This window comes from Simochromis diagramma, unplaced genomic scaffold (assembly GCF_900408965.1).
Source record: "Simochromis diagramma unplaced genomic scaffold, fSimDia1.1 OVJJ01000084.1, whole genome shotgun sequence".
NCBI lineage: Eukaryota > Metazoa > Chordata > Actinopteri > Cichliformes > Cichlidae > Simochromis > Simochromis diagramma.
The window spans coordinates 602,501-620,650 of NW_024386906.1; the positions used below are offsets into that span (position 1 = coordinate 602,501).

At 41.3% G+C, this 18,150-nt stretch overlaps 1 protein-coding gene across 3 annotated transcripts in view; it reads right to left on the reverse strand.

Moving 5' to 3' along the window:
• cdk14 (cyclin-dependent kinase 14) overlaps window positions 1-18,150 on the reverse strand; it is a 170,162-nt gene that overhangs the window by 125,038 nt on the left and 26,974 nt on the right. For all 3 annotated transcript variants that reach the window (XM_040034907.1, XM_040034909.1, XM_040034908.1), the window contains exons 5-7: window positions 17,659-17,753; window positions 13,202-13,264; window positions 138-261 (exon numbers count right to left, since the gene is read on the reverse strand). In XM_040034907.1, coding sequence (XP_039890841.1) covers window positions 138-261; window positions 13,202-13,264; window positions 17,659-17,753 — 282 coding nt within the window. The remainder of the gene's footprint in view (window positions 1-137; window positions 262-13,201; window positions 13,265-17,658; window positions 17,754-18,150) is intronic.

Below are 18,150 nucleotides of genomic sequence, written 5' to 3' on the forward strand. Positions count from 1 at the left end.
CAGGCAGTGTGCATATAACACGAGTAATGACTGCAGATAAATGCTGGACTAACTGTTTCACCACCACACGAGAATCTGCCTCATCTCGAAGTTTCACATGTACTCTTATCTCTGACAAAAAAACTGAATTTGCTCACCAAAGTCGGCGAGTTTCAGCTCTCCAGTGTCGCTAATGAGGAGGTTTTGGGGTTTCAGGTCACGGTGAAGAATGTACCTCTGGTGGATGTAGGACAGACCTCTCAGCAACTGGAACAGGAAGAGCTGGAAAACAACCAAAAAACAGGTGAACAGAGGGAAGTGACTCCGGCATAACTCTTTACAAACGTTACACTGGACCAAGACGGGCTCTTTTTCTCCATCATGCTTTAACGATTATCCTGATATTTGTCTCTGCCTAAATCTCCATCTTTCTGCTGTAGCAATGACACTGAGCAGGCGTGGAGTGCACAGAGGTGTGGAAAAACCTATTCATCACGGAGGTGCTGGGACTCCCCTCCAGTGCAAGTGAAAACAGGCATGAAGCTTACATGTCATCTAAAAAACAGTAAAGGCACACACAGACACCCCAAAGATCAATGTGGAGCCATCAGTCAAGAACACAGTCGTGCTTCCTTCCGCTTGAATTACTGAGGACTGCTGCATTGACTGCTCAGAGCGAGCATATTGAAGTGTTTACACCTTTAATACGACCTTTCCAACACATGAATTGTAGCTTGTATGTTTGATCAATCTGGCTTGATTTTGCTGGTAGTCTATTCGCTATTATGGGAGTTCTTCAGAGAAAGGAGAAGAAGCGACAGAAGGAAAGTGTGGAGGAGTGTGAGATGTGCATGAAATCGCAGCAAACATGCAGAACTGGTTGGAGCTGCTGCCTCCTTTTTTATTTCCTGTAAAGGGTGGGCCAGAGGACTGCTGACAGCACAGAATAAGAGGGCACTATTACACGAAAATCAGTCTGCATTCACCCACAAGGGACATCATTCAGCATCCTTGCTTTGATTTCTTCGTTTTTTGCATATTTGTCAAACTTCAATGTTCCAGATCATCAACACATTTTAATATTAGACAAAGATAACAGTTTAAGGTGATGTTTCATTTATTAAAGCATAAAAAACCCTATCCAACCCTCCACCCTTTGTTCAATCATGAATTTATTGTGATTAAACCCCATTTATTTGAAAGCTGAGTGTAACTTCACTAGCCACACCCAGGCCTGTTGAATCAATAAATCCCTTAAATATAACCTGTGTGACAAAGTAGGGTAAACTAAAATGTGTCGAAATGCAACATATCATGCCAGATGATGAACAATGTCACTGGTTACGAAGGTTGCAAAAGCATTTCCGAAGCTTTGGGACTCCACTGAACCAAAGTGAGAACCATTATCTACAAATCTAGAACCCTGGAACAGTGGTGAACCTTCTCACAGGTGACCGGCCTACCAACATTACGCCAAGGAGCATCGACGGCTCATCCAGGAGGTCACAAAAGAACTCGGAACAACATCTGAGTTCTTTGACATTAACTGCAGACGTGACTCACCTCAGTTAAGGTCCAAGTTCATGATTCAGCAGTAAGAGATTGGGCACAAATGACATTTATGGAAGAGTGGGGTGGCTGTAGCTCAGGAGGTAGAGCAGGTCAGCTGCTGATTGGTGGTTCGATCCCCGGTTCCCCAAGTTTGCATACCAAATATCCTTGGGTAAGATACTAACCCCAACTTGCTCTCCGATGCATCCATCGGCGTATGAATGCACAATGAATGAATAACAGTTCGAAAGCACTGAAAGTATGGATCGCAGGTGCTTGTGTGAATGGGTGGATGTATAGAGCACTTTGAGTACTCCAGGAGAGTAGAAAAGAACCAGTCCATTCACCAGAATCAGTTCACAATGCTCATCTCACATTTGACAAAAGCATCTTGATGATCCCAGTGCTTACCAGCTAACATTCACACACATTTATACTCCAATGGATGCACTGAAGAGTAACTTGGGGCTGGAATATTTGGGATCAAACCCCCAGCCTTCCAAACAGTATGACCTGCTCTACCTGCTGAACTACAGCCACCCAAAAGAACATGACACTAACAGTCAAAATGGACAACTTGCCATAATTATAAGAACCGTGAATCCTGCTCTCTACCACAAAATCCTGAAGGGAATCTCCGGCCATCAGTTTGTGCCCTAAAGTTCAGGGTCATCTTGGTTAGGCAGCAGGACAATGACCAGAAATACACCAGCAAATCCACCTCTGATTGACCTAAATGAATTAAAAGAATTCTGCATAGAAGAGTGGACTAAAATTCCGCCAAGGTGATGCGACAGACTCATTGCCAATTATCACAAATGCTTGACTGCAGTTCTTGCTGCCAAGGCCATCACAAGGAGAAGAAAAGCAACCAATACCATGAGATTTCTGCATAAACTTAGGCTCGTCTGATTATCATTTTTTATACATTTAACAAGGACAATTTTTCTCAAGAAGAAAAAATGATCTGTGCAAATAATGCAGCATGAAGCCAGTTTGTTGAAGCCATTCTGGGCCCCATGAAACACTGATCAGAAGGAGAAAACCATCCAGCAGAGATCTGAGTCATCGCAGGCGTTAACACTAACCCTATGCCTGGCTAGTGGCACCTGCAACATTTTGCAGAAAGCCCCCAAAAATCGAGAATTTCTTTGGGAAAAATGTGAATAATTTTTCACATGTGTGTCAGTAAGAATGACAATTTTTCATAGACATAGAAGTCAAATATTCTGATTGTGATGGTGACATGTACCTCAAAGGATTAGCCATGCTCAAGGAATTCATTTATACACACAGTTCACATAACACAATCAAAGTGCAAAGTAGAACCTGATTATAACCGAGGTTCTACAAATTAAAAACAATATTTGCGCTTCTTTGAAACCACTCATGAAAATGCATGAATGCGCTTTTGCTGACACATTTAAATGCATGTATTTAGAGACACACAGCACCTCAGACTGACAACAGCCCTCATAAATCCCTGTTGCACACACAAAACTATTTTAGGTTTAAATATATACTTACTGCATAAAGTGTATCTGCTGCTGTCAACTTAAAAAAAAGCTAATAAGCAAAATCCTAAAAGGACCCAGAATCAAAGCTCTACTGAGCTTGTTTTGTTTTCGCCGCTGAGATGCTCAGATCACCGCCCCCCTCCCCCTCTGCAGACGTGTCAATCAACACATAATGAGGTGTGCGCGACGCAGCTCTTCATTTTCTTCCAATTTCAGCATTCCTCTGTCATTTCTCCCCTCTCACTGATACCGTAGTCTTGGCCAATTAAGCTGATTGAAGCACCGTGCAGTCCAATCAGGGACGGGGCCCTGTCTGGCATCTGGAGTCACCGGGTCAACAGTTTACTATTCCTGGACTCGGTGGGTGAGAGATGAACCGCAGTGCAGAAAATTAGCATGGGAAATGTGTTTACTCATGTATATCAAACGCACTTGTGAAAAGCCCTCTCCCTGTTAGGAGCACAACTGCACGGTAACAAAAAAGAAAGAGAAATCTCTCTTTTATTCTCACATCAATTCACACATCAAACACTCCTAAAAGGAGATTTTTTTTCTCCTCTCTTTTCTTGCTTGGCTTTGAATGGAAATACCTCGGGTCCATTTGCATTCTAATATCTAAGGGAGAGTGAAGTGCTGAGGGCCGTTATAGGAGGTTGCTCTGACAGTTCTGACAGTAATAATAACAATAATACTCAAGACAGAACAGTTTTCCTGTTAAACTACGTAGATCCTCCTAATAAGTGACCACATGAAGAGAAGGATTTTAGTCACCTTTACGTGTGGTCAGCACGGTGAACGTTTGGCTCGCTGATAGATGGCCCGTCAAGTTTAGCGAGCAGCTGAAGGTGTGAGAGCACGGACACGGCAAAGCGACAAAGGCAAACAAAACGACACAAAATAAGAAATGTAGAACCAAATTAGTAAGAGTGTGCCGATTAACGTCACGCCCATCGCTTAGAGTATTGGTCCTGCTTTCTCTCTAACATTGATCTGCCTCTGAAACCATTTACAGCTCCTGCTTTCTTGACTTTGTGCAGCACTCCATCATGAGTGAGGGTCGCCAGCTTGTACAATATGCATACATCAGAGTTAAGGTCTGATATAGATGATAGATACTCGGTTTTCAGTACTATGAGCACTGTGTTAACTAACTAATACTAATACACCTGCTAATACTACCCTTAGGACTAACCTGTGAGAGTTCTTATAGTTAAGTACTTGGACGATGATGTCATTTCTGTAATTTTGGCTCTGTGCAGTACTGCAGTGAATTTGAAACCAAACAATGACTTTCCATTCTGTTAATATTGCACCAACTGTTTTGGAATTACAGCGCCTATTTTAAGGGGCCTGAAAAAAATTGGACAACTTTTCAGAATCATAATAAAATGATTCTGATGCTTTAGTACACGCACACAGAAAACATCGAAAAGAATGACGCTGTCTGTAAAATCACTCCCATTACTCTCCAGCTTCACCCTGTCGCAGCAAAGCAACATCATTTTAAACTCAGGGACTGGAAATTTCCCACTGCGGTGCATTCTGGATCTTGGCCTTTCTCCCAAAACTGGTAAGTGTAGAGCACTGTACTTTTGGCTTTTTATATTTTTTAATTTTTTGGATGCTGTGTCCTATGATCTGTACTCTACCAGGACAACTTAACGGCCACTTTGACATTCAAAACGTCTGGCTGTGTATCCAAGAAACATTCCCTCGATAAGACGGTGTTACCTGTGTGCTTCTACGGCAGAACGAGCTGCTGATACAGGTCAGAAAAGAGCATTCTGAACATTTTGTCCATTCACATGTGAAACAAAGACCTCTGAAGTCTGTGTAAGGGCTGGAAGAAGCAGTGACCTAATGGACTCGTCTGATAAAATAGGGCACTTTCAGAGAGTCCAGCTGTTTTCTTGCATGAATAACCAAAATGTAAACGTTGCCTTGGCGATAATGTTTTAGTTCATCAGTGTCATTTTTTTCTCTGAAAAGAAAAAAGCCCTGCAGGTGTATGAGACACTCTGCTTAATCATGATGCATTATTAGTCCCGAACTGCAGGAGAAATATGCCGTGTGATCATAGTTAAATCAGCCATTAACATAATCCATCACCTGAGGAGTGACCCTACTGCCTGAACAACAATCCATCATCAGCACACCAATAAACACTCTGCTTTTTTTCTAATGATGAAATACTCACTGCCATCACACCCAAGGCAAGCACAACTCTCTATCAAGATAAGAAATATGAAAGAATGTAAGAATTGAATTGCTTCTGTGTTATCTATCAGCTGAATGGAGTGGAGTCTGCCTGCTTTGTCTAATATTCATTGTGCAGCAAAGCACGAGGCAATATATCAAAGTGACAGCAGTACACTGGGGTTCATCGTTAGCTTCACAGATTCACTGGGAAAAACAAAGTAAAGCAGCTCAGGACACAACACCGCTTTAATACGCTGTTAATATGGAGCAGGCGATGCTAACGAACATCAAGACTGAAGACTGACTGATTGGGGACAAAACATTACACGTGTAACCCCCACGAGTGGTGACAGGAAGAACAACGCACACGTACTGAAAATGTTTCCATCACTGCGACAACTGAATGAGACTCTTAATATCACAGCGCAGTCACAATCATGGAAAAGATGAACAAATTCACTCCCTTTTTTCAATTAGATTGACTGAGGTGAGTGTATAACTTAATAACTGCAAACTCATCTTCTGGAAGTTATGCACATCTCTGTTAAATATAAGAATTAAGCAATATGAGGTATTGGGTTGGTGACTAACGCATTAAGCACTAAAAACAGTGACAGTTAAAAAAGCAACAAATACAGGATCCAAAAGTCCAAGATCCTGAACCACAAATTGGATTGTTTGTCATTCCTTTAAAATTGTCTGCCTATGACAGTTATTAAAAAAACAGACTCTTTGATTAAAGTTGGGGATACGATTGTAGTCTGCGACAAAAACGAGACAAGTGCTCAAATCAGCATCACCATTATTACAAAGCCAGTATGCAGGTGATTGGTTATTAGGTTAGATTAGTGCTTGGCAAGCTGTCAGCGTCTGCACCTAAAGAAATGCAAACAAAGAGCAAGTGCAAAAACAGAAAGTTCCACATATGGGTAAATCCCCAACTTTACAGCATGAGTTTATGTTTAGGTTCAAGTTAAAGGTGAAGATTTGTTTTTAATTCCCCAAATAGCATTACATTACATGTGCATTGGTACCCAAACTAGCTAGCCACCACTGGGATTAGCCGATGACTCCCTCCCTCTCCCCTAATTGATTGTGGTTTGCTAACATGCCAGTCTCGAGGCTTCAACAGTACAGTCAACAAATCAGTGAATGATATTCATTCTAAATAGCAAACATAAATGAGTAAATAAACTGTGAGTAGGCTGAGTACTTGGGCCAGTGAAATTTTCATAAACAATCTAATTTTTACTCCCGTGCCAGTGAAACAAAGTTGGTGACTGGTGCAACACTACAACAGTGCACCACAATTTTACTTGCTTATCATCGACATAAAGTTTTCAGTCTGGTAACAATGATGCACGACTTGGACGATGCTATTTAATTACAGCCACAGAACAAGGGAGTGTTAAAAGAAGCGAACACTTTCTACCAGTGTGAAACTCCTTCTTATCTCAAATTTACATCCATCCAACCATTAAGCATGCCTTAGCACCATCTGCTGCTAACGACATCAAACTTCTGCCTCGTCAGTCAGATAACAAAACAAACAAACAGGTCGCTATTTTTATTTCTTATTTTTTTGCTGTTTGGGTATTTTTGAACAACCTACTGACAAAACGAGACACAGAAAACATCAGGAACCTTGGTGTGTTTTGGCTCAGAGAAATGTTCAAAGACAAGCTCAGACCATAGATCACACACTCCAAAGTGACTCAGAACACTAACCTTTAGATTCACTGCCAAAGCCCCAAAGCATTGTTTTGCTGAAATGAGTAAAAGTGATGAAATCAGTGAGGGAGAGATAAAATGAAGGAGTGTTAAATGGAGTGAAAGGATGCTACCATCTGCCAGCAGGCAAAGAAAGAGCCCTTATCTTTTCCACTAAGCATCAGTACATGTTTGTCTTTAATGGGCTGATTCAGGCGGTAGCATCAACCTGCTCTGTAGTCCCGGCCACAAAGGACCATAAAGTCCCAGTAATGAGTCGTGCTTGGTTGTGTTTTAATTCGCCGTTTTGTACTACAGGGGCCTGTGTGTAAATATATGTGTAGTTACGTCCTACTACAAAGACCTCAGAAAGCCACAGACACGGCATCTTTCTTGCCACTTGAAGGGTTTTTTTCGGAAGTGCTTGAATTTGTTCGTTGCTTGTCGAGCATCTCTGCTGAAACCACAAAATCTGCATCAGTCAAAGGCAGAGGATGCAACCACCACAGCTGATTGACAATTTCATCCAGCCACATGAGTTTGCCATGTTTCAGATAACATTTCTATATCTTTATGACAAACGGTAGAGCAGGCACGCCTTAAAACGAAGCAGCTCGTGATTAGTCCCTGTTACAGCAGACGAAGGCTGGGAACTTCTACACATACACGTGCTTAGTAGAAGGGGTGGAGTACACGGTTTCCATAAAATATTCAGTAGGTAACACTATTGTACTGAATTCTAATGGAGCTACACCAAAGCACAGCACTGATGCTACTTTAAACTGGATCCTATCTGAAAATGTTCATTTGCCATAATCTGCAATATCAAGTGTGGCTCAAACTGTGTCGAGATCTCAGTTTCCCAGCTCTCCTATCACCCCAACTGGTCCCAGCAGATGGACTGCGTGGGTTCCTGGTCCTGTCTGAGGTGTGTTCCTGTGAAAGCTGAGTTTTTTCTCCCTACTGTCACCAAGTGTTTACTCACAGTGGGGACTGTTGGGTTTGTCTTTGCTGTGTCCTGATCCGTGAGATGGTGTGATTTGGTACCAGACTGAACTAAAAGTGATGACTTTTTATCAGTTAGTCAGCCAGATTACTCAAAAACTGCTACAATCAAACACAAGAACACATCAGTTGGGAACATGACAGTAAAACTTCTTCAGCTTCTAGCACTGACTCACCTAATCCTTTTGTAGATATGCCCACATAGTCAGGATTAAATTCAGCAGTGAAAACTCTAATATTACATACTTTGAATAAAATATTTCTTGACAATCTGCACCTGAATAATTCACATTTCTGACAGAAATTTGGCAATTTGCTGCTGAATACCAGCCTACTTTCTGAATATTATTAAAGCTTCAGATTAATCAAAAATACATGAGCTGTACCATAAAGAGCTGCAGTCTGATGATGAGCTTTTCCAACACTTAGTGTCAGAATATTGCAGAGATCACCTGTCCTTGATATTGACACAGCACTGATGATGAAAGTGCTATCAGGCGCTTCCGTTGTAATGCAATTATAAGAGCAAATGCTGCTGATATTTAGCTTGTGGGTGTCAGTTTCCCATTGATCTATGAAGATGTCACTGAGTCACAGCCCTTCAGCTGACAAGCGTACAATCTAATAAGAAGAGCACTTGAGCAGCAGCCTGGATGAGGTCATATTTACTTGTGTGCAATAACACCATCACTGCTTATAAACTGCAGTCGAGCACATGGGGCGAGAAGAGTTAATGGTGCTGCAGAATAAGATGAATTTTACACCAGATCATCCAGTTCAAGCATAAACCTGAGTACAGTTTCGCACACATGCACACACACTCTCTCTCACACACAGAGCTTGATGATTCTTGACCACTAATTACATCAGCAGTGAGTGTCTGAGTGCATGTCTCTAAATGTTAATTTGATCTAGCACCAGCATAGGCAGTAATAGCTTTCATGCTGCTGATTAGTAAATAGGAGGATATCTGAGTGACTGCACTTTCTCACAGTCAATCAGGAAACACCCTAATAACAGACATTAGCTGTCTTTATGGTGCTCGTGGTCAGGTCAGTGTTCGCCTACTGAGCTTCTTCTAAACATATTAGCTCTAATGATTCAGACTCTGTCACTAAAAAGTATAATATCTTTGGTAGTTTCTTACAAGTTTCTAAGGCTACGTCCGCACGTACCCGGGTATTTTTGAAAACGCAGATTTTTCTATGCGTTTGCACCTTTCGTCCACACGTAAACGGCGTTCACTGAAAACGGAGATTTCTAAAAACGCCTGCCAGGGTGGATATTTTTGAAAACTCAGTTTTTGCCTGTGTGGACGAGGTAAACGGAGAAAACGCAGCATCAAAGGTGTGCGCCACGTTATTGTTTCGGTGAAATGAATTTCTACAATACTGTTACTGTTAATTTGACTCTCTGCAGTGTTTAAATGCTTACATATACACACACAGTTACTCTCCCTCCACACATACGACTCGGTTCTGCTTCTATGCCCCATCTTTGTTTACTATTTCCCGCCGAGGCTTCTAGACTTCTGATTGGCCAACATTTCTACACGGTTAGGAATATATCGCCACCTGTTGCTTTGGCATGTTCCTAGCAGCGTTTTCCTTCATTTCTGCGTTTACGTGTGGACGGGATTATTTTTTAAAACGAAAACGGAAAATCTCCGTCCACGTACCCATGTACGTGTGGACGTAGCCAAATACACATGTGCCGGTTCCATATGAGCAAGACAAGCAGTAACCACAACATTCAAGAGTTAGAAAACCTGCAGATCCTGAGGTGGCACTGGCTCCAAAAGCAACTCAATTTCAATATACTTCAAAGTTAAAAAGGTCAACTACAGCCTGGTACAGAAAAATGGCTTTGGCCTCTATGGATAGTTTCCCCTTTCACAGCTGTACAGTGGGTGAAGTCATGTTATAACTCGTTCATTTAGATACTGCCTAGGCTTACATTTAGGGAGCTGCTTGGGTTAGCAGGTATGCTAACATAGGCAGCAGACATAGCTGTCTGCGATGTATTACCCATACCCGAAGTGTCTCCCGCTGTGTGGTAGAGGCCATCCAGTTTTATTTGTCTGCTACTTCGCACTGATTACCAATCATGTGTGTCTATTGCACCCATACACTTAGCAGCTTGCTAACCAAGTTTGCAAGCATTAGGTGATAATGTAGTGATCAACTCTCTCAGGATTAGGGCCACCGAAAAAAAAATAAAGTAGGCACGTCTTTTCTTTTTCTTTTCCAGAATTCTGAGAAAACAGAATTTATTTAAAGCGACAACTGTTCAACAACTATAAACTGTTTATAAGGTGAATACAATTAAGTAAGTTCACACATTGTTTTTAAAATGTCTCTTTACCAAATCTTTCCCCCCCTTTTCAGATTATGAAATTATGGACACCTACGGTCAGTTAAAAGATTGTGGTGTAATAAAGGTCTAAACCCAAACAGAACAACTGTTTTGATATTTGATGTTAAAAAATATCAAAGAACATCAGTTTTGATGTTTTTATAAGAGACACGCTTTAGGCAAAAATGCACATTTCCTGTTACTGATCACTGAGCAGGCAGCAGAGATCCTGAAGGCAAACAGAGTAAAAGAACAACTCAGACATGTTTTCTGTAATTAAGTGTGGTAATAAAATAATGTCTCAAAGAATGGTGAGTCAATGAGTGTAAGAAATTGCACTAATGCACCTCCATCAAACACGCATGCACTCAGCACAGTCTCTTGATGGCCATCATATTATGCTAGGCTTGTCTTCCTCCTGCCTATTATGTGTTTTCCCACCAGCTTGTTTAACTACTGCTGCCATTACAAGAGGTCTAGGCATTAGCATTCACAGCAAAGATGGCCACCAAGGAGCCAACCAGCAAAGAGGGAAACGTCGTGTTGTGTTGCTGCACTGTCATACTCTGCACAGCATAGTTAGTGGTGGTAGACACTTGTTAGCATAGTAAGGAAGTAGATGCGTCCTGAATAATGAAGCAGAAACGGAACAAACAGCAGTTAATCTGGTGGCCAGTTGAATTTAAGGTGTTTGATGCTTGCAGTGGCAGCAACCTCAAAAGCAAATACACCAGACGCCAGAAGGGAACTGTCCAGCTGAAGTACGCATCCTACTGAGCTAGGAGTCCGATGACATCTAGCAGGTCAAGTGGAGTGAAGAAAGCAAAAGAGAATCACACTCCTCGGCCTTCCTTGGACACTCTAGTGTACTGAACAGGAAAGGCCATACATTGGTCTAACCTTGGATTCAGGAGAAACCCTCCAGTGTTTGTCCTTGTTGTAGAACACTGGACCAGCTCTTTATTGTTTTGGGGCTATTTAAGGGTGCATGGTTTGCCAAACCAGTGTACATTTTTTTGTGGACTTGGAGAAGGCATTCAACAATCCCTATGTATACCACTGGATGCATGTTACATACTTATCCAAACCCTAACCTTTGGGAGTATGGGGTATCTGGCCTGTTTTTAGCAGGCTATTGCATCTCTGTATATTCCTAGCAAGAACTTGGTTCACAATACCAGCAATAAGTTGGGCTTGTTCCCAGTCGGTGTTGGACTCCACCAACCCTCCCGTTCTGTTCACAGTTTTTATGGGGAGAATTTCTCGGTGCCTCCTAAGTGAGGTGTTTCAGGTATACCCAACTGTGACGATGCCCTCTCTTGGCTTTTCTATTGGCTGGCTTGGGAACCTTCCTGTGTCCTCCCAGAAAAGCTGGTCTGGAAACTCTGCTTAGGTTGCTGCTTCCATACCCTGGACTCAGATAAGCAGCAGAAACTGGATGGATGGTGAATCCTTAAAAATAGCTCTGCAGTGAGCTGCCATTAACTGCCACTAGGCTGCACTCTATGTGATGTAGATTACATCTCATCAAGTGTAGAGATTAACAAATGGCAGTGACAAGTGAAGGATATTTTAAGTTGGCATCACACACTATATTAAAACAGGAAATGCCAGTGTACTGTGACAGGATCATTAAAACAAGTGTTTTTCCATGCTGCCTCTATTGCAACTGCACAGGCTCAGTTCATTAGAACAGACGACTCAGGAGTTGTGCCACAAAGGAACTGAAATCAAAAGGATTTAAGAAACACCTCACTCTGCTCTCTTGGAATAATCCCATACTAAACATGTGGCTGCTGTCAGCAGGAGAAACACATATTACTTATGTAAATCCTTAGTGTCAAAAAAGGTACGAGCTGTTACATAACAAATGTAGCCTGAACTATCACCTCACTGCATGATGGAACCTCCCAACATCCCACCAACACATGGCCTCATTCACTCCATCATCGCTCACTCTACCTGCTTGTTTGTGTTAGCACTGCCCTCCTACAAACAGGAACCCGTGAGTCTGTACAGACGCTTCCACAGGAGTAGTACGCTGATCGGCAGCTTCACCATTACACTTTCACAATATGTCAGCTTCAGTCACAATCATGAGTAAACCAGGTTGGATATTGAACTACTTAATTGTGGATTTGGTTAAAGGTTGCTATTTAACTGTCAGCTTTGGATAAGGTTTCATCTGATATGTGCACTAAGTGACGGTGACAAATTATGTCAATGTCGTCTGTATATTAAAGTGTTTCACATAAAAATATAAACACAGTTCTACAATCTGACACCACATTGAAATGTTTCTATGAAACTCTGAAGAAAAATAGGAAAGGGCATTACAAAACACAAGTTTTGACTTAACTATCAAAAACACATTTTAGTTTCTGTCAGTGATCGGAGGGATAACGTTAACGCCGGTCCAGATTTCCTTGTCCCACTCACCTGACGCTCAGCTGGATTTAATCAGCGGCTTCTTCAGCTGAATCTGGTAAGCTGACAGGTGTCACCTGTGGCCTGCTGACTGTGCTGGCAAACTGGTAGCCTGTAAGCTGTCTACTAAAGGGGCAAAGGCTCCACATTTCCTACCATCTCAAATCTAAAAATTCTTCAATGATGAGGAAAAGGAAAAAACAACAACATACTTTTTCTTTTCCTAACTGATTCGCGTCACAGTCCCACAGATTTTTCTTCCCATCAACCAAGATGTTCCAACCCCAGTCAGTAGTAACCACCACACTAGACTCTTTGTTTCAAAGTTAAACAGCTGCCTGTTTCCAGTTATCTGCTCGTGGTGGATCAGAATATCATTTCTTTATATGTAAGGAACACACTGCTGGCTTTAAGAAACAACAAGGTCATTGTGAGCAGCATAATCCTTCATACTGTACCTTGACGTTGTCTGGATGCAGTCCTCCAGGGTGTTTGTCCATATACTGACACAGGTCTGTGTGCTGGGTGAGGACAAAAGGCAAGAACATCCCAGTGTTAGTGTGAAGGTTTTAAAGGTAAGTAAGAAAGCAAGCAATTTATTTATATAGCACGTAAGATTCCTTAAAGATCATCTAAAGTGGTTACCACCAAGTACACCATAGCATATGCAAATGCTTTGGAGCAAAAACAGCTCTAGAAATTGGGACCAACTAGATGTTACTGTGATTTTATTGTACAAAGCAGTATAAAGGAACGTTAAATGCTAGAAGTTAACACAATATATGGGCATCTTGGATATCACGTAATCATCATATTTTTTCCTTACAGTCATTTTTTGGGTTATTTGATAGAAAAAAGGAAACTGAACTCTTAAATATATATTGATTCATGTAACTCCAAAAAACTGATGCACTGTCAAAAACTTTTAGAGTAATCCATTAAAAATACATGGGAGCAGGCGCCGTTTCATGGGCGCCACCATGTTGACCCACCATCTTGAATACAGTCATTGAGAAAGACATCATCATTTTATGTATGTACATTTTACACTGTGATTGATTGAATTGATTGAAGCCTTTACTTGTCACTTGCAGTTGACCTGCAGCGAAATTGGACATAGGGAGGGGCAGCCATGCATGTGGCTAGAGACCAGCCACTGTCACTGAATGCCATATTATACTCGTTTACAGCTCAATCGTTTTATTTTCAGAGTCAAAATTTCAGAGGCACAACTGTGAATATCTACAGAAATCTTTCAAACATGCTGGAGGCTCTGTTATGGTTTGGGTGCATTTTAACCAGTGGGGCTACTGGTTGAAATGTCAAAATTCTTGTCAAAATGGATGGAATTTTGAACGCAGTAAAGTGCTGTCAAATTAATCCAACATCCAGTAATATCAATAAATATTATGATTGTCAAATGCTTCATTTGTCAGCATGGCAAATAATCCCAAACACACAGCAGGGAAGTAATAACAGACCTGGATAGAAAAACCTACCGTGGAACACTATGAGTCATGGACTGGAATCACATCCAAATTAATAAAGTAGAAGAACATCCACAGAAGAACTTCAAGAAGCCAGGAAAACTATTCCTGAAGACCACTTAAAAAAATTACAGGAGAGCTTGTCTAAGAGAGTCCAGGAATGTTGACGTATGAAGGTCATCACATTACATAGAATTGTAATGAGCTATATTTCCATGTACATGTCTTTGTCCTGTCTCGCTCCCCTTACCCCGACTAGTCACGGCACATGGCCGCCCCTCCCTAAACCCGGTTCTGCTGGAGGTTTCTTCCTGTTAAAAGGAAGCTTTTCCTTCCCACTTTTGCCAAATTCTAATCTAATCTAATCTAATTGTTGGGGTTGTTCAATATTGTCTTCAGGTTCCTGTTGTTGCAATTTAACGCTTTATAAATGAAGTAAAATTGAAACTGAATGAATATATGTTTGCATGTTTGACTAGAAAAATACGAAGAAACAATGGGTGGCTCTAAAAGAGGACTCTATGTTTGGGTCTAAGTTATGTACATTTTTGCTAGCTGCCATTTTTTTGTGTGCCTGTAAATTCTGATTGGTCCAATCAAGTTCAAAGCAGATGCTGTTCTTGGTCCACACACTACTTTAGCGTACGTCTACGAGTTTATCGTATGAGCTGAATTGATATTCTTATCAGAAAATCAGACATGCACCCAGCCTTGGTCTGCCCTTCACCTCTGTGCTTTCAGAACAGATTTGTGGATGGAGGCAGTGACTATGAAACCACACTAATATTTACAGTCCCCTACTGCTGGCCACACCACAGAACCTCCTCTGCTGAATAATTCACTAAGACGGCACACACACACAGCATATTTGTCATTGCTTCTCATGTCAGTTGTCTGTCCTCTCTCTCTGTGCATTTCCCCTGCATCCTGTCATTCACCATTAGCTTTGAGGGGAGAACAACGAATGGATTTTTGGGGAAGCTCAAGCTATTAGAGCACTGAACACAAGATGATATATCAACATCAACACAATTTAGCATCCTAGTCAAATAAATAACCACTGGCTGCAGGGAAACCGGGGTAACCCCTCGCTGTTAAAGGACTGTGTGGCATCATGATTGAAAGATGTGCTGTATTAGTGAAAAGTGTGCATAACCACTTAGGATGAGACGTCCCTGTTTCACCTTTAAAGGCAAACTGAACTTTTTTCTCATTCTTCATTTAAACACAACCCGCTGGGCTCCATCCTCGATTCAGAAGCCAAACCCTTTGACATGTGTCAAATCTACCAACAGGGGGCATTCCACCATCCCCAGTCTAATAAATGTAGTAGAGAAGGAAAGCTGAGTAAGCTGGTTGAGCAGATCTGGCCTCACTCAGCATGAATATAAATGAGCCCATCAGAAGCTGCTGTCAGTTGGTGCACAGTAAAGGGTAAGACAAGATGAGACTGTTCTGAACAACGTGGGTTCAGACCTGTCCAAAACTGCGTTGAAAACTTTTTATCCTTGTAGTACACTCCTACTCTATTCCCTCTGTAGACACTGGAGTCTTTCCTTATTAATTAGAAAAACGTCCTAATCAAGTTATTTTGGCCCTTGCTGCACAACATTTGAATATTATTCTTTGAACTTGTTTGGACAGGCAGCAGAAGTCCAGTCGGTTCAGTTGGATGAAACAATACTGTCAGTGGAATAATCCTGTAACTGTGACAGATGTGGTCACCAATCCTTACAAGTATGTAGCTAGTTTCAGTTTAACATACTTATAAGGAGGTTGTCATGTCTGCTTCTTTTACTTCTCCTGGCAGTGTGGTTGCTTTCCAACTAAACACTAAACGGTTGGTGTAGGTGATGTAATTGAGGTCAGCCGGAATTCTGGCAGATAAGCTTTTCTCAAAACAATCTTGCATCAGCTGATGGCTGACACGCGTTTGGACGTTTGCCTTTCTCATATATGAAAATCTCTGCAATATGTTGTCAATGAAGTCTTGTGACACTATCAGTGACACTGACCCCGTCACAACTAAAGTCTCTTTGCTGCGACGGGGTCTTGATGTCGCTAGAACGAAGCCATGCCAATAAGTACAAGAAAAATATCAGTTTTTTGTTGACTAGAGTTATCCATATTTGGAAAAATGATCACTGACATATATTTTACCTCCTAAGTATCCAGTCCACTAGAAGTACCAGTATTACTCAGCATTAGATTGTGACTGGAACCCACTGTGAATTTTGTGGACCAATAATTTTTGCTAATGTTTCTGTCAACATGTTTTTTTTTTATGATGAAAACAAGGCAAAAACTAAAAAACCCTAAAAAAAAAAAAAACCCTAACCCTGAAGCACAAGGACAAAAACTTGGATAAAATGAAATAAAACTTTCATCAACAAATTAAAATGAGATGAAAAATAGGAGACGAGATCTTATCAGAACAAATTAAATTCTTTAAAAGGTTTTTCGGACCATAAGGTGCGCCTTATGGTCCGAAAAATAGGGTAATCTCCTGGTGCAGTAAAGTTAGATGCACACATTTGTTCTGCCTTGTCTACACTGTTACTCATGGTTTTGGCAAAACAGGTTTGTCCCACCAGTATCTGATGGTGGCTCGACAAGACATCACTCTGTCACGATTTGTCTTTCACTCTCCAAACAAACAAAAATATCTTAAGTAGATCGCCCTCACGACCCTGGAAATGCTCCAGCTCAGATATTATTTCACCTGCCCATTTAAAGATAAAGACCACAAACGACTGTCACACCAGCAAATATTTGCCTTGGCATGTGGCATCATTAATAGATACTTAATGCTGTTGCTTTTTTTGTGGGTAAGTCAGTTTGTTTCGGCTAATCTAATGATCTTCATTTGGTAAACTGTGCTGTTCCAGAGGTTTCTGGTGAGTAACCTTCCTTTACTTGGCTTTAACAGTGTTGCCGAGTCAGAACATTCCCACTGGCCATAAATGCATCAACAGAATATTATTTCTGTTATTTGTGCCCGCAGTATTTGACGGGACAGTTGTGGAAACATGCTAAAACCATGACCTTCCAATAAAATGCCCGCTTGGCTTCCTGTTGCAGGCACAGACAGACCAGGCTGTGGTGGACCTGGCTGCCATCCTATGGAGCAAAGAACGGAAAAAGCCCTAGCTGCTTTAACATTCCTCAAGTGCCCTAAAACTAAGAGTATGCCAATCAAAATATCTACAGCTCATGTTTCTAGCGGGAGAGTATTAAAAACTGAAACTCAATCAGCAAGGATGTACTGGGATCAAATCAATCAAACTAAAGAAACACATAAGTGCTGACCTCTGTTCTTTGAAAATGTTTTCTTTTGAATGCTAAAAACAGATTCTTGATCTAATTTTAAACCTCCACAGCCCCCCCTGTAAAGAGCCCAAATGGGTGATCTCAGTGTGCAGACTCACCACATATTCAAAAACCAGAGTTAGGGTTTCCTTGGTGTGGATGATGTCATGAAGGAGGACGATGTTAGCATGCTTCAGGCCTTTCAGAAGAGATGCTGCAGAAACAAAACCGAACAGAAAGAGGCAGAGAGTTGATACCAGGGAACTGTGTTATGCTTTCATTAGCTGCATTATTAGAATTCCTCATCACATACAGGGGATCAGGAAAAGATTAAAACACAAAGAGAAAACACGGGGTGGATTTACTACTCAAAGTTCTCACACTCATTTGTCAACATGTTCATGACGTAAGACTTATTGTTAATTAGGAGGGAGATATGCTGGGAAGATGATCAAATCGTTACAGCGGCGAAGCTTAAAGAGTCTTACTTGGGAGGCTGGGTATGATGAGCACATTTACATTACTTGATTGAAGTCACAGCTTGAATAGAGCACGGTGAGCATTGTGCAAATAAAACACAACACATTTTCAGTTTTTGGTGGGGACATTTT